The 20,864-nt window shown below is 44.6% G+C and overlaps 1 protein-coding gene across 1 annotated transcript in view; it reads left to right on the top strand.

The window, feature by feature from the left end:
• PDS5A (PDS5 cohesin associated factor A) overlaps positions 1-9,577 on the top strand; it is a 176,315-nt gene extending 166,738 nt beyond the window's left edge. Inside the window, exon 33 of the mRNA XM_055246433.2 lies at positions 6,968-9,577. Within this exon, the coding sequence (XP_055102408.1) occupies positions 6,968-6,971 (4 nt within the window). The 3' untranslated portion in view covers positions 6,972-9,577. The remainder of the gene's footprint in view (positions 1-6,967) is intronic.
• The last annotated feature ends 11,287 nt before the right edge of the window (positions 9,578-20,864 follow it).

The following is a 20,864-nucleotide window of genomic DNA, read 5'->3' as shown; positions in this document are numbered from 1 at the left end:
GTGGATCATGAGGTCAGGAGATCGAGACTATCCTGGCTAACACAGTGAAATCCCGTCTCTACTAAATATACAAAAAATTAGCCAGGCGTGGTGGCAGGCACCTGTACTCCCAAGCTACTCAGGAGGCTGAGGCAGGAGAATGGCGTGAACCCAGGGGGCAGAGCTTGCAGTGAGCAGAGATCACGCCACTGCACTCCAGCCTGGGCGACAGAGATTCCAACTCAAAAAAAAAAAAAAAAAAATTTTTGAAATCCGTGTATAATTATTTCATGACATTCATTTTCCACAAACTTTTTGAAGACCCCTTATATTCTTGTTTTTGGGTTTTTATTTTGTTTTGTTTTTGAAATGGAGTCTTGCTCTGTCACCCATGCTGGAGTACAATGGTGAGATCTCGGCTCACTGCACCCTCTGCCTCCTGGGTTCAAGAGATTCTTGTGCCTCATCCTACCGAGTAACTGGGACTGCAGATGTGCGCCACCACACCCGGCTAATTTTTGTATTTATAGTAGAGACGGGTTTCACTGTGTTGGGCAGCCAGACCCCTAATATTCTTTTTTTTTTTTTTTTTTTTTGAGACGGAGTTTCGCTCTTGTTCCTAGGCTGGAGTGCAGTGGTGTGATCTCGGCTCACCGCAACCTCCGTCTCCCAGTTCAAGCAATTCTCCTGCCTCAGCCTCCCTAGTAGCTGGGATTACAGGCATGCGCCACCAAGCCTGGCTAATTTTGTATTTTTAGTAGATACAGGGTTTCTCCATGTTGGTCAGGCTGGTCTTGAACTCCCGACCTTAGGTGATCTGCCTGCCTCGGCCTCCCAAAGTGCTGGAATTGCAGGCATGAGCCATCGCACCCGTCCCTTTATATTCTTAATGCCATTAAACTTTATACTTAAAAATGGTTAAAATGATAAATGTATTTGATATATATTTTATCATAATTTTAAAATTTGCTGCGTGAAAACAGCTGACAGTAATATAGTGCTTATTATAAGCCAAGCTCAATAATAAGCTCTTTATTTGTTAACCCATTGAATCCTTAAAACAACTCTATGGCCGGGCACAGTGGCTCACACCTGTAATCCCAGCACTTTGGGATGCCAAGGCGGGCAGATCATGAGGTCAGGAGTTCAAGACTAGCCTGGCCAATATGGTGAAACCCCATCTGTAATAAAAATACAAAATTTAGCCGGGCATGGTGGCGCGCGCCTCTAGTCCCAGCTACTCAGTAGGCTGAGGCAGAAGAATTGCCGGGAGGCAGTTGAACCCAGGAGGCGGAGGTTGCAGTGAACCAAGATCGCACCATGCACTCCAGCCTGGATGACAGAACAAGACTCCATCTCAAAAAACAAAAACAACTCTATGTGGCTAAGTACTGTCATTCTCCCCAGTACTGTCATTTCCTCCCAAAAGTGGAGGAAACCCAGGTATAAAGGGCTATATAGCTTTTGATCCCTTACATAAATGGGATTATAGGCATGAGCCGTTGCGCCCGGCAGAACTGTAAGTAAAAGCACTAGTTTATTTGAAATAATCACGGGTTAAATTAGACCAACTCTACTCATCTTTTTCACCTCTTTTGGTAGTACATGCAAACAAAGTCCTTGCATTTTAGGATTAGAGAGGAAAACCGAGAGATAGATCAGATGTTTTTGAAAGTGGCATACTTTAATTGAATGTAACACCCAATGCCAAGAACAAGACTAGGGTGAAAATTAGTTCAAATGGGCTGGGCATGGTGGCTCAGGCCTTTAATCCCAGCACTTTGGGAAGCCTAGGTGGGCAGATCACTTGAGGTCAGGAGTTTGAGACCAGCCTGGCCAACATGGTGAAACCCTGTCTCTACTAAAAATATAAAAATTAGCTAGGTGTGGTGGCACACACCTGTAATCTCAGCAACTCAGGAGGCTGAGGCAGGAGAATGGCTTAAACTTGGGAGGTGGAGGTTGCAGTGAACCAAGATCACGCCAGTGTGCTCCAGCCTGAGCAACAGAGTGAGACTCTGTCTCAAAAAAATGAAAATTAACAAAAATTAGTTCAAATGATATTTGGTATTATAGCAAGACCCTGTCTCTACAAAAAATTTAAAAAGAAATTATCCAGGCATGGTGGTATTCACCTGTGGTCCCAGCTACTTGGGATGCTGTGGCAGGAGGATTGCTTGAGCCTCAGTGTTCATAGCTCCAGTGGGTCATGATGATGCCACTGTACTCCAGCCTGAGTGATAGGTGCCTGGCATCCGTATTAGTAGTGACAGTAGGAAATGTTTTATGAGCAGATATCTGACCTGCCAACATCCATTATGAAGCAAGTACCACACTATATGAGCATAAGGAAATGAAGACCTGAACGGACCTTGCTCAGGTCACTTGGCTAGTGCTACACGGGGCATGGCTTAAGATTCCAGCATGTCACTTATTATCTATCTGCCTCATGATACTGCTCATGGTGGTAGCTTGGAAATTTCTTTTTTTTTTTTTGAGATGGAGTCTCGGTCTGTCGCCCAGGCTGGAGTACAGTGGCTTGATCTCAGCTCGTTGCAAGCTCCACCTCCCGAGCTCACGCCATTCTCCTGCCTCAGCCTCCTGAGTAGCTGGGACTACAGGCGCCCGCCACCACGCCCGGCTTATTTTTTGTATTTTTAGTGGAGACAGGGTTTCACCATGTTAGCGAGGATGGTCTCGATCTCCTGACCTTGTGATCCGCCCGCCTCAGCCTCCCAAAGTGCCGGGATTATAGGCGTGAGCCACTGCGCCTGGCCAGAAATTTTCGTATTTTTTTTTTTTGGAGATGAAGTCTCACTCTGTCACCCAGGCTGGAGTGTAGTGGCGCAGTCTTGGCTCACTGCGACCTCCACCTCCTGGATTCAAGCAATTTTTCTGCTTCAGCCTCCCGAGTAGCTAGAACTACAGGTGTGTGCCACCACACCAGCTAATTTTTGTGTTTTTGTAGAGTTGAGGTTTCACCATATTGGTCAGGCTGGTCCTGATCTCCTGACCTCGTGATCCACCCACCTCGGCCTCCCAAAGTGTTGGGATTACAGGTGTGAGCCACCATGCCCGGCCTCAGCTGTCATTTTGACTGTCCTTCAGTTGAATGGTCAAAATCCTGAAAGTGCTAACTATTTTTATTTCATGTGGAACTGCAGCTTCCACCTTGCTACAAGATTCTAAACATAGCTCTCATTAACTGCTAATATTCCCTGTGAGTGATTTGACATTCCACCTGCATTTTCCTGAGACCTGGTGAGGATCATCCTGTTAAGGTTTTATATCACTACAGTTTCAATGAACTAACAGGTAAGAGAAGACATAGAGGTGCCAAACCTGAGAGCAATCAAACACATTGCTGAGCTACAGGGTGATAGAATCAGCTCTCCTTAGGCGCCTTGCATTGTGGAGTCTGATCTGGATTGCTGCACTAAGTTCAGCCCTGGGTTTTATTTGATAAAGAAGGCCTGGCACCCTTGTGCTTCTCTGTGGCCCTGCATTCTAACTCCAGGTGCCCAATTTATCAGTCTTTTATTTTTCCTTGCATGATTCTCCACACCTTTCACTTGCTTTATTTTTCACTTCCCAGATGATCATTTCCTGCTCTGTTCACAACTCTGCAGTAATATCTCAAAAGAGCTTACCTCCTAAGCTCACCCCAGTCATCTATAGGTGCTCTTTTGTCAATCTGAGTACAGAATCCCCCCCAGAGTGGTACTTTACACTTGTACCACCTCCAGAAAGCTTGTCCAGTTGTATTACTTGGTATTTACTATCATATTTTATGATCATTAATTAGTGAAAACCATTTTTGAGGCCCTAGTATATGCCAACTACAGTTTACACTTTAGGTTTGTTAACTTCATTTCATCTTCAGCTCTTTTAGGTAGATTTCTGATGTGTTAAGCTTCTAGAGCCATTTTAATACCACAGCCATAACTTCTAACATGTGGCAAGTGCGAACCCTTGCGGAATTCATCTTACTAGGTTTTTACTCAAAACATTAGGTCAATAAGGATTATTTTTAGCTTGATTCCTACCTATATGGCTTACTTACTGGTTCAAGGATACTTTATTCCACCAAAACAGAGAGAGGATATGCAAAATTCTACTGGCCTCAGTTTTAGCTGGGAGTTGATGCTGAGGGTTTTAACTTGTAAAGTTAACGTTAGAATTTTTAGATCGGATTTCTGTGGTAAGTGTATTCCCTCAGCTATTTGCATGTATGTGGGTTTCAGTAAGTATTCCTGTTTATGTTTTGGGCTGCATTTGGACTTGTTACTCCTTTTGCAAAAATTGCTTGAATTCACCCAATAAAACCAATAAAAATCAGCCATTTGCACTGTGGTCAGGAAACAGTCAACAGTATTAGCTGGACATTAGTGTTGGGTCTCTGAGTTTCGGATGAAGGAATGATGATTTCAGTAGTTTAGTTCACTTGTTTTTCCTCTTTGTGTTAAGGCTATCATTCAAAGGGCAAACAGTTCCCAGTGTTTTGAATTGAAAATATGTTCTGAATAGATTTGCTGATTCTTGAGTATGTTTTGCTTACACTTAAGGCCAAATTCTTCTTTGAAGATGAGCTTGTCAATAAATATCAATGAAAAAATAACCCCAAATTTGTGACTTCTGGGGAATTTGAATTTAAAGAGAATATCTGTAGGATAATAGACTGTGGGTTTCTAGTTGTTGGATTAACATGTTTTGTTTAGCATGCTTAGTGTGGGAGTGTTCAAGGATCTTAGAATTTGTTTTTCTTAAAGCAAAGAATTGACTGAGTTTTTGTGCTCATTTGTATATTGAGAAGGTTTCCTCCCATCATGTGGGTTCGTATCTCAAAATTAACCCCTAAGTATGTATCTTCAAGTGTGTATCCTCATGTGTTAAACAGCTATATCTTAGTTCAATATGAATTTTTTTTAGTAACAAGTGAATTTTTCTCAAAATAACATGAAATTTTTCAGAAGCCAAGTGCTTGCAGTGATAGCAGTTCATCTTGGTACATAGAATGAAGTCCAGGAGGCTCTTCCAGTGACCTGGGTCTTTCAAAAGTCTGTGAGAGCAGCCCAAGAAATACAGAGGACTCAGGGCTAGGAAAGGGAAGCTTCCCGAAGGTGTAGCAGGCAGCTTGTAAATAATTCTTTGGCCAGTTGCAGTGGTTCACGCCTGTAATCTTAGCACTTTGGGAGGCCAAGGCAGGCTGATCACTAGGTCAGGAGTTCAAGACCAGCCTGGCCAACATAGTGAAACCCCATCTCTACTAAAAATACAAAAATTAGCTGCACGTGGGGGCACACACCTATAGTCCCAGCTACTCAAGAGGCCGAGGCAGGAGAATCGCTTGAACCTGGGAGGTGGAGGTTGTGGAGAGCCGAGATCATGCCAAGCACTCCAGCCTGGGCAACAGAGCAAGACTCCACCTCAAAAAAAAAAAATTCTTTAATAGCATGTTGTTAAAATTGCTTCAAATAGTATAACAAATTAATAGTCTCTGTATGAATTGTAATAATCACTTAGCTCTTTTAGCATTGTTACCTTTATAAAATATGTATGTAGTAAAGGAGTTTAGGAATATATTTTTCTTTCTCTTTTAGGTGTAAAATTGTTGAAAAGGAGACAGTCGTCTTACTACTGATCAGGCTGATTAAAAATGTAGAATGGGCCGGGCGTGGTGGTTCACGCCTGTAATCCCAGCACTTTGGGAGGCTGAGGCAGGCAGATCACGAGGTCTAGAGTTCAAGACCATCCTAACCAACATGGTGAAGCCCCATCTCTACTAAAAATACAAAAAATGAGCTGGGCATGGTGGCACGCACCTGTAGTCCCAGCTACTCAGGAGGCTGAGACAGGAGTATTGCTTGAACCGGGAGGTGGAGCTTGCAGTGAGCCCAGATCACACCACTGCACTCCAGCCTGGCAACAGAGCGAGACTCCATCTCAAATAAATATATAAATAAAAATGTGGAATGAATTAGGCAAGTTGGGCTGCTAATGCCTTGCCACTGAATTGAACAGCCACAGACAAACCAGAATGCACTTCTCAGGGCAAAAGAACAAATATTGATGAAGCCAAACCCAACATGCTCGTTCCTTTTCCCTAATCTCATCTGTTAGATGAGTTTCTCCTCCTCCCAAAGAGGAGTAGGTGAGAGGAGGTGAGAAAGAGGTCATGTCCCACTCTCATGTGCTTCCAGGGATCAGAATTTCCTTCCCTATTAGGGAAATGTGATGGGGAATTCCTCATGTCTTTAAAAAAAAAAAAAAAACACGCTAATTTTTCCTCCTAGTTTGGTTGGGGTGTTTTTAGTATGCTAAAATGTGTATGTTTACCCAGCTCAGGAGTCAGAAGTTATTTTGCTGCTTATAAATTCATTTTGCCATAGTATCATAAGATAGCTTTTAGTGTTGTAAGCAAATAGGGCATTGGGTAGCAGCACTAAGTCATTGAAAACAAAAACTTCTTTATTGGTGTTTGGTTTTTATATAGTTTAGGGAAAGGCTCTTTAAACCAAGTTTCAGGTGAAAAAATGAAAAAACATTTTAAGGATTTTAGGTAACATGCCAAGCACAGTGACTCGTGCCTGTAATCCCAGTAGTGAATCTGAGAAGCACAGGCTTCCCAGATCGCTTGAGCTCAGGAGTTGAAGACCAGCCTGGGCAACATAATGAGACCCCGTCTGTACAAATAATTTAAAAATTAGCCAACCATGGTGGTGTGCGCCTATAGTTCTAGCTATTTGGGAGGCTCAGGCTGGACGCTGAGCCTGGAGGACCACTTGAACCCAGGAGCTGGGGCTGAGTAAGCCATGATCGTGCCACTGTACTTCAGCCTGAGTGACAGAGTGAGACCCTGATGCTTAAGTTTTTTTTTTTTTTTTTTTTTAAAGATTTTAGATGACAGCTATGGAAATGAAATCATTTTAGTTTGGTTTATATCTTCTCCACATCTTTTCTAACTTTGCGTTCTATTCTTAACCCTAAGGTAAAAACGCATTTGCAAAGGGAGAAAATGAAGGCCAAACAGAAGCAGGCTCCAGCTTCTGCAAAAACTTGGATTCACAAATGTCCCTGAACAGAAAATGAAGCTCACTTCAGAACACACACTCTCTGCCTTGAAAACTAAAGAAACTATTACTTCCTTTTCACATGACCACAAGTCCTCTGATGGAAATGTACAGGAGAAACTCTTGAGAGAGAGGCTAAAAGCAACTCTGTTCTCCCCCTTCCCCTAGACTTTTCTTATGAAAAGTCAATAATTAAGCAAATTGCTTAACACTTGGTTCCAGTTCCTGCCTATCTGGAGTTTAAATGCGTAATACACCATTAATTTCCACGCTGCAGTTTTTATTTTAAAGAAAGTAACAAGATGTCTTTACACTGACACTGAAAATTCATCCATTTTAGAACCAGGAATTCCCATGTTACACAGGAAAAAATAGAAGTCTACTGAATTAATTTTTTAAAAGAAAAGAGATCAGATTAAATATTTCTTTGTTTTTCCTTTTGGAAACTTTTATGTATAATTCTTTCTGCCTGCCTACTTTTCTGCAAAAATGAGATGTACAGATTTCGGTTCCCTGCTATGAAAAGTGATGTGGTGGCAATTTTATAAATGTTGCTTTCTGATTTTTATCAGAGTGAGAAAATTAAAATTATTGATTTGCTAGTAGTAAACAGTTCATATTTTGATTTCCCCTCATTTTAGTTTAATATAATTTGCAATAAATGTACATATTGTTGTTTGTTTCATAAAGCATATCACTTTAAAATGGTTTTTACTCCTGTGATTATGTTGGAATATTTGGAATTTTAAAGGAGTAAAGACTGTCAAGCATTTGGTTTTATAATGTTTGTCACCAGATTTTTATTAATGTAAAAAAAAATCAATTTTTAAAAAATAGTTGGACTTTGGCAGCTTTGTAAGGAAAGTTGGAGGTGTTTTAGGATTGCTCTCAATTTTCAGCATTGTGCTATTGGGAAATAAGTGTTTTGCTTTTGTCTGATGGTCTGAGCTCATTTTATGTTTATTTTAGAAAACTGTTGCATCAATATATTATGTTTCTTGGCATTGTTCAGCATAGATAATGTGTGCACTTTTTGTGTACACATAATCATATTTAAGTTTTTTGCATAAAATAAATGCTTCTAGATGTCATGGCAGTCTTTTTAATCTTTTTATCATATGCTTTCTTGTGAATTTTTTCATGTTAAAGAGCTAAAGTCATAACACGATTACAGTCAACTCTCCATTATCTATATAAAATAGTGACTATGCCTCAGGTTTTTAATTTTGTGATAACAAAATAACGAAGGCATGTAAGACCTGATTCTGGAGGAACATGAAATTTATCTTATGTCCAGAGTTCTATCCTGCCCCCACTGTCCACTGTAGGGTCATCTGCAAAGCCCTAGCAGAATGTGCTCACTCTATTTCCTTACACATTCCTAGCATGGGTCAGAGGAAACAACATTTGTGTTATAACTTGGTCTTGATAGGCTGTAGTGTACATGGGATGTAAAACAAACAATGAAGTGTATAGAGTGAAGTTTGAGAGTAAATGTCACTTATGTTTCTCATAGATAATCAAGAGTTGGCTGTGTATTGACTGACTGAAAGATGGGTAATTATTTTAAATATGCATATACACACATTTAGGTATCAGAAGATGCTTAGGGAACAATGGATACCAATGATAGAAAACGATACCTTTACAGGGGCAGAAAAAGCCCCACTCTTCCTTATTCCCTCTTAAGAACCCTTTAGAAAGTATAAAATATTGCCTCCAACATACTGAAAAAGAGTATCTATGCATAAGTATCAGAGAAGTCCCTCAAGCAATCAGTAGGTGTGTTCCATTTAGAGAGAGTTTAAAGTTCTCTTAGCATCAGACAACTTGATTCCTAAGGTTTCCAGTGTGTCACCAACAAAAAGTGCATTGATAGGGACCTTTGTCTCTTCCTCCCTTTGATTAATTGCCCAGCATCACAGTTTACTAGATTACCAAGTGCTACATCATATTAAGCAAAATGTAGCAGAACCATCTGCATCAATATATTCTTGTTTAGATTTTTGCAGGAGAGAAGTTAAAAGAATTTGCTCCTTGTATGATGTAAGTGGCCCACCCCAATTTTGTAACATGATGCAAGTGTCTGGCACTAAGGGAAGCAAGAGTAGAGTTGTGGAAAGACCAAGCTGATGGGGAGGGACTTGTTTACAGGAATTTTTTTAGTTTTCCTTTTTGATGGAAAACATAAAAATCCCTTAGGAATTTGGTATTCACATCTCAGAGAACTACAACACAAAAGTGCAGACTTATATTTGAGAATTAATGTTAACCCTTTGTGTCTAGTTTGAAGCTTCTTGTATTTGTCTAAAACTACAAGCCAGAATTTTGTATCTCCTTTGATAAAAAGTGTGTATAATGTAAAGTAGTTTTGCATATTCTTGTGCTGCACATGGGCTGAATTTTTAAATTTTTTTTAAAAACTTGAAGCAGAACCTTGTAATTTGTGTAAATGACAAGTGTAAAATCCTACCATAAAATGCTAAAAATATGCACTGTTTCAAATAAAACCAAGAAATGCAGCATTATATAGTAGTGTGGAGCCCTGAATATTCATGTACCCCTGGTATGTCACAGTTGATAAAATGTCTCTGCATATTTTCTGTTGAGATGCTGGAGTCTGAATATCCTAATTAGAAATCAAAAGCCACCTTCAAACTTCCTGGCTGGGTACTCTGAGGTAGCTTACAGTGGCTAAGGAAGAACATAGTGGATGATAAATTCTGAGGCACATTCGGAATTTCCAAACAAGAGGTTCGTTTTAGGGGGTGGTTTTTTTTTTTTTTGAAATGAGATCTTACCCTTTTGCCCAGGCTGGAGTGCAATGACATGATGTGATGGCTCACTGTAGCAATCCTCCTGCCCCAGGCTCCTAAAAAAGTTCTGGGATTACAGGCCTGAGCCACCAGGCCTGGCCAAGAGGTTATTTTTTTAACCTAAGAATTTAATAGCAGCCTTTGATTCATATTAGTCTATGGTTCATCCATTCATTGCAAGTTCTGCACTCACATATTTAGTTCTATAACAAATTCAAGAGAGCAAGCAGATCACATAAATGTATCTGGAATAAGAGGTGACCAGAATGAGAGGTAAGAAAAGTTATCATGGCTGGGTGCAGTGAGTCATACCTTTAATCCCAGCACTCTGGGAGGGTGGCTGAGGCAGGTAGGTCACTTGACCCCAAGAATTCAAGACTGGTCTGGGCAGCGTGGTGAACCCTGTCTCTATCGAAAATACAAAAACCAGCCGAGTGTGGTGGTGCACACCTGTAGTCCCACTCAGGAGACTGAGGTGGGAGAATCAGTTGAGCCTGGGAGTCGTAGGTTGCAGTGAGCCAAGATCACGCCACTGCACTCTAGTCTGGGCAACAGAGCAAAACTGTGTTTCAAAAATAAATAGGCCAGGCGTGGTGGCTCACGCCTGTAATCCCAACACTTTGGGAGGCCGAGGTGGGTGGATCACCTGAGGTCAGGAGTTCGAGACCAGCCTGACCAACATGGAGAAACCCCGTCTTGAATAAAAATACAAAAAAATTAGCCAGACGTGGTGGCACATGCCTGTAATCCCAGCTACTTGGGAGGCTGAGGCAGGAGAATCACTTGAACCTGGGAGGCAGAGGTTGTGGTGAGCCGAGATTGCGCCATTGCACTCCAGCCTGGGCAATAAGAACGAAACTGTCTCAAAAATAAATAGGCTGGGTGCGGTGGCTCACGCCTGTGATCCCAGCACTTTGGGAGGCCGAGGCAGGCAGATCACCTGAGGTCAGGAGTTTGAGACCAGCCTGGCCAACATAGTGAAACCCCATCTCTACTAAAGATACAAAAAATTAGCCGGGCGTAGTGGCGCACGCCTGTAGTCCCAGCTTCGTGGGAGGCAGAGGCAGGAGAATCACTTGAACCAGGGAGGTGGAGGTTGCAGTGAGCCAAGATTGTGCCACTACACTCCAGCCTGGGCAACAGAGTGAGACTCCGTCTCAAAATAAGTAAATAAAAGCCTGAAACATGTACATTTGCACCACTGCACTCCAGCCTGAGTGACAGACTGAGACCCTGTCTCAGAAAAAAGGGAAAAGCTATCATGCCTAGTTTTGTATTTTACCCATAATGGGTTGACCTTCCACCCCCAATACTTGCACTGACAAGACTTTTTTGTCTTTGCTACTCACATAAACTCCCCTGCTCTGACAAGCAGCTTTGTAGCCTGCTTAGGTAACGGCGACAGCATTTCCTACAAGGAGTTCACTGTAAGCCAGCAAGGTAGGGAGGATGGAAATGAGAGTGCCAAATCAAGTGCCTTTCTACTGTAAACCACACCTTCAAGTTTTCACTCCCATGAGAGTAATAACCTTCATTTATTTCACTATTGTATCTTACTTCAAAGTCTTAGCAGGGCAACATAGAACCCATCTCTACCAAAAAATTAAAAAAATAAGCCAGGCATGGTGGTGCGTGCCTGTTTTCCCAGCTTCTCAGGAGGCTGAGGTGGGACGATTGCTTGAGTCCAGGAGGCATAGGCTGCAGTAAACTGAGATCACATCACTGCACTCCAGCCTGGGTGACCGAGACCTTGTGTCAAAGAAAAAAAGCCTAACAGGAACATGTACAGGTCTCATTTCTAAGGAACCTGGGCCAGGCTGCTGGTCAGTACTTCAGTTTTGGGATATTTCTCAAATGTTTCTTTATCAATACTGATTGCGAACTTATCTCCCCTCATTCTCTGGTTACTCGTGTTCTTGAACAAGGACCATGTCATTCTGAATAAAACCTGTTATTTTTAGTAAACGGCACTACATCCATTCTTCTTGAAGAAGCTTGAATAGTGACATGGTTTGGCTCTTTGTCCTCACCCAAATCTCATCTCAAATTTTCATCCCCACATGTCGAGGGAGGGACCTAGTGGGAGGTGATTGAATCGAGGGCGGTTTCCCCCAAGCTGTTCTCTTGATAGTGAAGTTCTCACGAGGTCTGATGGTTTAAAGGTGTGGCCCCTTCCTTGCTCTGGCTCTCCCCTGCCGCCATGTAAGATGTGCCTTGCTTCCCTTTCCCCTTCCACCATGATTAAGTTTCCTGAGGCCTCCCCAGCCATCCGGAACTGAGTCAATTAAACCTCTTTCCTTTCTAAATTACCCAGTCTCAGGCAGGTTTTTGTTTTCTTTTGTTTTGTTTTTTTTGTTTTTGAGATAGAGTTTTGCTCTTGTTGCCCAGGCTGGAGTGCAGTGGTGCAATCTCAGCTCACGGCAACCTCTGCCTCCTGGGTTCAAGTGATTCTCCTGCCTCAGCCTCCCGAGTAGTAGTATTTTTAGTAGAGACAGGGTTTCACCATATTGGTCATGGATGCCATAGAAGCAGAAAATCCTCACCTTTCCTACACAGTAAAGTGCAATTCTGAGAACTGTTATGAGCATGTAGGTGTCTAAAGAAGTGACTGGGCCAGGTGCAGTGGCTCACACCTGTAATCCCAGCACTTTAGGAGGTCGAGGTGGGTTGATCACCTAAGGTCGGGAGTTCAACACCAGCCTGACCAACATGGAGAAACCCCGTCTCTACTGAAAATACAAAATTAGCCAGATGTGATGGCGCATGCCTGTAATCCCAGCTACTTGGGAGGCTGAGAGGAGAGTCGCTTGCACCCGGGAGGCAGAGGTTGTGGTGAGCCAAGATCGCGCCACTGCACTCCAGCCTGGGCAACAAGAGCAAAACTCCGCTTCAAAAAAAAAAAAGTGACTGGCCTGAGCAAACCGCCCTACCTCAGGGGACGAGGAGCTGGGCCTGAAGCTGGAGGTGGCTCTCCAGGCTGAGGGCTGGGGAAAGACAAGAAGGCCACCATTTCAGCGATTGCCAACACTGCTTAAACTTCCCTGCTCTGGGGAAGAGCTGGTCCCAGCCCTGAAACCTCTCTATCCACTGTAGTCCTGAGGGACATGGGACACGCCCCACGCAAAGCACAAATTCTGGTGTCAGTAATTCCTGTGGCTTCTTTGGACAAATTTTTTGCCACCTTAGGAGCTTAGTGGACTTCTCCAAAGCAAGGCAGCCCATGAAGCACCCATTTTTCAGAGCCTTTTTGAAGAGATCCACCCTGGTGGCCCCCCAACCCCTACCCCAAGAAAACCCTGGCAGTTTAGCCTTCTGGATGCATCTGGCATGTCCCCTCCAAGAGGAAGGTCAACCGCAGGGACTGAAGGAAGTTGTCCCTCTGCAACCCACCTCAGGCTAAAAGCTGAAAAGCAAAATACTGGTTACCCCAAAACTGCCTTACTTTTAGATGTAGGCCAGACCCAGGGACTAAGGTCTCTGCATTTTTTGACCATTTGGCAGCTTGGCTGCCCGTGGAAGCTTATAATTATGAGCACAGGATCTGTCTTTTTAGAAGCCGTGGCTCATTAGGGATATTAAAAGTAGACTGGTTCTCATTTTCTTCTCTCTACACATACACAGCTTGGAGGTTGTCTTAATGACAAGGCATCCACACAGCATGGTAGTCTAACATTTCTCAGTCACCACAGCTATTCAAAGGAAAACATTCACAAAGATGTTATAAACTCCAGCGAGGCACCAACTAAATTTTCCTTAGTTTCCTTGCCTGTAAAATGGGGACTTTCAGATTAAGTAGGCTGGTCACGGTGGCTCATGCATGTAATCTCAGCACTTGGGTAGTCCAAGGCGGGAGGACTGCTTGAGTCCAGGAGTTCGAGACCAGCCTGGGCAACATGGCGAGACTCCATCTCTTTAAGAAAAAAAAAAAAAAAAAAATTATATATATATATATTATATATATATATGGCTGGGCATGGTGACAGGCGTGCACTTGTAGTTCCAGTTATTTGGGAGACTGAGGTGGGAGGATCACCTGAGCCCAGGAGCTACAGGCTACAGTGAGCCATGATCACACCACTGGGTGACAGAGGGAGATTGTCTAAAATATATATATAAAACTCAAATATTACATCCTCTCCAGTCTCACAGTAATTCCACCTTTTCATGGAAACGGTAGAGACGTGTTTGTTGTCTGAAGGCCTTTTTTTTTTTGCCAAGACAGAGTCTTGCTCTGTTGCCCAGGTTGGAGTGCAGTAGCACCATCTCGGCTCACTGCAAGCTCCGCCTCCCAGGTTCAAGCAATTCTCCTGCTTCAGCCCCCGAGTAACTGGATTACAGTTGTGCGCCACCACACCTGGCTAATTTTTGTATTTTTAGTAGAGAGGGGGTTTCACCATGTTGGCCAGGCTGATCTCGAACTCCTGACCTCGTGATCCACCTGCTTCAGCCTCCTAAAGTGCTGGGATTGCAGGCGTGAGCCACCGCGCCCAGCCTCTGAAGACCTTATTCTTCACTGACCCATGATTTCTGTCTTACTGACAATTATTGTATTTTAAGGGTCACAGTTACCTAGATTTTACAGTTCCTATAGAAGGATGAAAGGAATTACAGATATTCCAGAACAGGTAGAAACAAGAGGAAGCCATTGTGCAGACACATGGCCTGCACTGTCATTTGGCTTTGGGGAGAGCAGGATTCTGACAGCAGAGGAGGAGCAGATCAGGATTTCTGCTTGAGTTCATTTCCATTTTAATGTCCCTGCTTATGATTAATATCATTCAACAATGATAATTCAGCAGAAGCCAAGAAAGGGCTGGCATTGAAACTTGATTCTCTGAAACTCAATCCTCAGATATAAGAGAAACATTTGCTGTGTAAATTCCGGCAGGAATCCTGTAAGGCAAGGGTTGAACACCTTACGGTGTCAGTCAAGTGGCAGCAACCAGGCAGGGGTAGAAATGTGCCTTTAAAATGATGCAAGGCCGGGCATGGTGGTTTACGCCTGTAATCCCAGCACTTTGGGAGGCCAAGGCAGTCAGATCACCTGAGGTCAGGAGTTCAAGACCAGCCTGGCCAACATGGCGAAACCCCGTCTCTACTAAAAATACAAAAATTAGCCAGGCATGGTGGTGCATGCCTATAATCCCAGCTACTCGGGAGGCTGAGGCACGAGAATCGCCTGGACCTGGGAGATGGAGGTTGCAGTGAGCCAAGATCGTGCCACTGTACTCAAGCCTGGGCAATGGTGTGAGACTCTGTCTCATAAATAAACAAATAAAATGATGCAGAGTCCAACTCAGGAGGCTAAACCTGGGGCGCCTGGACAAAGGAGTTCTTAGGAGGCCCTCCCACCTACCCTGTTACTCAGGAGGGGAGGTATATACAAGTTACATACCATAAAATCCACTTGCTTTAAATGTACAATTCAATGATATGTATGACATATACTGAGTTATGTGAGTAGCTGGGACTATGGGTGCCCGCCACCATGCCTGGCTAATTTTTGTATTTTTCCTAGAGGCAGGGTTTTGCCATGTTGGCCAGGCTGGTCTCGAACTCCAGGCAAGTGATCACCCACCTTGGCCCCCCAAAGTGCTGGGATTACAGGTGTAAGCCACTGCGCCCAGCCAGCTTTAAAGATCTTTTTGTTTGTTTGTTTGTTTGTTTGTTTGTTTGTGAGACCGTCTCGCTCTGTCGCCCAGGCTGGAGTGCAGCAGCATGATCTTGGCTCACTGCAAGCTCCGCCTCCCAGGTTCACGCCATCCTCCTGCCTCAGCCTCCCGAGTAGCTGGGACTACAGGCGCCCGCCACCACGCCTGGCTAATTTTTTGTATTTTTAGTAGAGACAGGGTTTCACCGTGTTAGCCAGGATGGTCTCGATCTCCTGACCTTGTGATCTGCCCACCTCAGCCTCCGAAAGTGCTGGGATTACAGGCGTGATCCACCGCGCCCGGCCTAAATATCTTGAGCGTTTCCTCCACGCACTCATGGCCACACTCAAGACTGCCCTTACAATAAGGCAAAGACACAAAAGACTGTGTAACCAGAAGCCCGCATGCTCATGATGGATGATTTCTTGCTCTCTGCTTGGGAAGTCTCCCTGGCAGCTGAGTTCGAGTGAGCTCTGGGAAATGCAGGGACAGCCGGCCAGGGTGTCCTCATGATCCGCCTCCACTCGCCTGCTCGCAGCGGCTACCACTGCTCAAGCAGAAGGGGTGTCCCCAGCCAGGACATCCTCAGGCAGCAGCTGGGCGCGCTCGCAGACGCCGCTGTTCCTGCTTGGTACAGCATCTGCTCTCCAGGCTCTGGGCCTGCATCAGGCTTTCTTGAGCCAGGATATATAGTCTCCAGTTTCGGGCCGGGCTCCGTGGCTCACGCCTGTAATCCCAACACTTTAGGAGGCCAAGGCGGGCGGATCACAAGGTCAGGAGATCGAGACCATCCTGGCTAACACGGTGAAATCTTGTCTCAACTAAAAATAGAAAAAATTAGCTGGGCGTGGTGGCAGCGCCTGTAGTCCCAGCTGCTCGGGAGGCTGAGGCAGGACAATGGCGTGAACCCCGGAGGCAGAGCTTGCAGTGAGCCAGGATGGCGCCACTGCACTCCAGCCTGGGCGACAGAGCGAGACTCTGTCTCAAAAAAAAAAATAAAAAATATAAATAAATAAATAAATAAATAAAGTCTCCAGTTTCTAGTTACACCACACAGTTCAGCCTCCAAGAGGCCACATCGACAGGAAAACTTTCTCATCTTTTCTTGCCCAGCCAGTGCCTGAGCCCCCGTTTTGTATTTGGGGAACCCTCCCCACAACTGCTACCTTATGAGGCAGCGTCCATTTTTCTCTGTGGAAACAAAATGCAACACACACTTTCCAGCCTTGCATGTGCAGTAGGGCTCAGACACGACTCGAGCTCCACAAACCAGACACTCACACCACAGTCACAACCACAACCACCCACACACCCACAGTCACAACCACACACCCACAACCACACCTATGCTCACAACCACCCCACACACCCACAATCACCACAACCACACAGCCACCCCACACACACCCACACTCACAACCACCCCACACACCCACAATCACAATCACCCACAACCACAACCACACTCACAACCACCCACCCACAATCACAACCACACTCACAACCACCCACCCACAATCACAACCACACACCCACAACCACAGACACCCACACCACAATCACAACCACACCTACACAAACACCCACACACCCACAATCACAACCACACACCACAATCACAACCACACCTATACTCACAACCACCGCCCACACACCCACAATCACAACCACAACCACCCACACACCCACAATCACAACCACACATCCACAACCAGACACCCACACAATCACAACCACACTCACAGACACCCACACACAATCACAACCACGCTCACACCCACACTCACAGACACCCACACCACAATCACAACTACACACCCACACAGACACCCACACCCATATGGGGGCTCACTCTGTTGCTCAGGCTAAGTGCAGTGGCACAATCACGACTCACTGCAGCCTCCGAGTACCTGGGACAACAGGATGAGCAGCACCACGCCTGGTTAATTTTTTATTTTTTGTAGAGCCAGAGTCTCACTATGTTGCCCAGGCCTGTCTCAAACTCTTGGATGCAAGCCATCCTACCACTTCGGCCTCCCAAATAGCTCAAAGCAATCACAATACATTAGCATTTTATTACTGTCTTTATATATTTCTGTGATTATAGAATTCATTCATTTTCTGTATCCCACCTTTCCCACCAAAAGACAGAACTTTCCATCTCTCCAACATCTTCCATTTCTCTCTCCCTACAGACTTGTATCCTTCTGTCACAAAATGTGCCTGGCACAAGTTTCTCACACCTGACTCTATTTTGTAATTATTTTAGTTCCCTTTAAACAGTCAGACTGTTCCCCAAAATTTTAGCTCATCACCCTCTAACTTCTACACTAGCTGTTAATCCCATCAGTCGATCAAACCTCCTCAGGGACTGGAAGAGAACAACTAACAAAATGCTCAGGCCGGGCACGGTGGCTCATGCCTGCAATCCTCAAGTGAGTGGATAACCTGAGGTCAGGAGTTCTAGACCAGCCTGGCCAACATGGCGAAACACCGTCTCTACTAAAAATACAAAAGAATTAGCCGGGCATGGTGGTGTGTGCCTGTAATCCCAGCTACTCAGGAGGTTGAGGCAAGAGAATCACTTGAACCCGGGGGTTGGACGTTGCAGTGAGTGGAGATTGTGCCATTGCACTCCAGCCTGGGCAACAGTGCGAGACTCTTATCTCAAAAAAAAAAAAAACACGCTCAAACCGTTGGCCACATACAATGTCTAGCTCTAATATGCTCCATCTTTCTGATGCACTTAATGTCACTGATGACACCCTCCTTAGTCCCATTTCCTCTGCTCCTCTTGATTTTTATGACAAATTTTATAAAGTTGGTATTAATTAAGTGCCTGTTACATGCCATGACGTAAAAATATTGTGCATAAGGAGTTTACAATCAACAGACAGCTAACAAAAATATAGAAGGTGAGGCTGGGCGCAGCGGCTCACGCCTGTAATCCCAGCACTTTGGGAGGCCGAGGTGGGCGGATCACGAGGTCAGGAGATCGAGACCAGCCTGGATAACACGGTGAAAACCCGTCTCTACTAAAAAAAAAAATACAAAAAATTAGCCGGGTGTGGTGGCGTGCACCTGTAATCCCAGCTACTAGGGAGGCTGAGGCAGGAGAATGGGGTGAACCCGGGAGACAGAGCTTGCAGTGAGCCGAGATCGCGCCACTGCACTCCAGCCTGGGCAAAAGTGAGACTCCGTCTCAAAAAAAAAAAAAAAAAAGAACTATCAATCTTGCAATACAGATTTATTTGGTTAAATCAATTATTAGTAGTTGTTACCTTGAAAATGTTGTTCATGAAGAGCCAAATTCTTTATTTTAATTATATGTTTTCTCTTAAGAGGATCTATAGAATATGAATTAAGAGTTTATCAAAAGCTCTGGCCAGGTGCAGTGGCTCATGCTTGTAATCCCAGCACTTTGGGAGGCCGAGGTGGGTGGATCATCTGAGGTCAGGAGTTTGAGACCAGCCTGGCCAACGTGGTGAAACCCTGTCTCTACTAAAAATACAAAAAATTAGCCAGGCCTGGTGCCGCATGCCTGTAATCCCAGGGAGGATCCTAGCTGGGGAGGCTGAGGCAGGAGAAACACTTCCTGTGGAGGTTGCAGTGAGCCGAGATTGCGCCAAGAGTGAAACTCTGTCTCAAAAAAAAAAAAAAAGAGTTTATCAGCTCTTGGAGCCCTGCTAGGGTCAAACCCTAGGAAGTGCTTGGGCACCTCCTAGCTGTATTAATTCTGAGCAAGTTATTTAATCTTTCTGTCCCTGTTTCTTCATTGCAAAATGTGGATAAGACCTACAGGGCTCTCGTAAGGATTAAATGAGTTAATACATGTAAAAGGACTTAGAACAACTGGCACTTAGTATACACTCAAAAGTGTCACCTTTTACTCTTACTGCAGAGTTTCGTCCTAGAGTTTATAATTGTCTTTCTCTTAGGCATTTCCAATAGTTCCATTCATGTAGGTCATCAACTGCACACTTCCAGGGGTCTCATTCAAATGGAAAGAATAAACAGGGTTCTGCAATAAGGCAGTCTGTCTCCATATCAAGTACTTCATCAAGTCTCCCTTTCCCAGAGCCGCCTGTCCTGAAGCCCTTGTCCAGCTCTAATAAAGACAGACTCTTTTAGTGCTGTCTTCACGAGTCTTTCCGGTGTGGTGCCCCTGAGTTAGATCCACTGTTTCTTTGACTCCAAGTGTCTTTCTTTCTGTTTTCTTTTTTTTTCTTTGAGAAGGAGTTTCGCTCTTGTTGCCCAGGCTGGAATGCAGTGGGACAATCTTGGCTCACTACAACCTCCACCTCCCGGGTTCAAGCGATTCTCCTGCTTCAGCCTCCCAAGTAGCTGGGATTACAGGCATGTGCCACAAGCCCTGCTAATTTTTTTTTTTTTTTTTTTTTTTTTTTTTGAGATGGAGTCTAGCTCTGTCGCCCAGGCTGGAGTGCAGTGGCGCTATCTCGGCTCACTGCAAGCTTCGCCTCCTGGGTTCACGCCATTCTCCTGCCTCAGCCTCCTGAGTAGCTGGGATTCCAGGCGCCCGCCACTGTGTCCGGCTAATTTTTGTATTTTTGGTAGAAACGGGGTTTCACCATGTTGGCCAGGCTGGTGTCGAACTCCTGGCCTCAAGTGATCCACCCACCTCGACCTCCTAAAGTGCTGGGATTACAAGCGTGAGCCACTGCACTGCCCGATGCAATCTTTTTTTCTTTTTTTTGAGATGGAATTTCACTCTCGTTGCCCAGGCTAGAGTGTAATGGCGTGATCTTTGGCTCACCGCAACCTCCACCTCCCGGGTTCAAGTGATTCTCCTGCCGTAGCTGGAATTACAGGACATGTGCCACCATGCCCGGCTAATTTTTTGTATTTTTAGTAGAGACGAGGTTTCTCCATGGTGGTCAGTTTGGTCTTGAACTCCCGACCTCAGGTGATTCACCTGCCTCAGCCTCCCAAAGTGCTGAGATTACAGGCGTGAGCTACTGCGCCCGGCTGGCTGGCCTGCCCTCCCTTCCTTCCTTCTTTCTTTCTGTTTCTTTTTCTCTCCCTTTTTCTCTCTTTTTATCTTTCTTTTCTTTCTTTCTTTCTTTCTTTCTTTCTTTCTTTCTTTCTTTCTTTCTTTCTTTCTTCTTTCTTTTCTTTCTTTCTTTTCTTTCTTTCTTTTTTTCTTCTCCTTCTTTCTTTCTTTTTTTTTTTTTTTGAAACAGAGCCTTGCTGTGTCACCCAGGCTGGAGTGCAATGGCGCAATCTTGACTCACTGCTACCTCCGCCTCCCAGGTTCAGGAAATCCTCCTGCCTCAGCCTCCCGAGTAGCTGGGATTACAGGCGTGCACTACAGGCCCAGCTAATTTTTG

This window comes from Symphalangus syndactylus, chromosome 16, assembly GCF_028878055.3.
Source record: "Symphalangus syndactylus isolate Jambi chromosome 16, NHGRI_mSymSyn1-v2.1_pri, whole genome shotgun sequence".
In the NCBI taxonomy this organism is placed as follows: Eukaryota; Metazoa; Chordata; class Mammalia; order Primates; family Hylobatidae; genus Symphalangus; species Symphalangus syndactylus.
The sequence above is the reverse complement of the archived record's forward strand: the minus strand, read 5'-3'. Positions and strand labels throughout refer to the sequence as shown.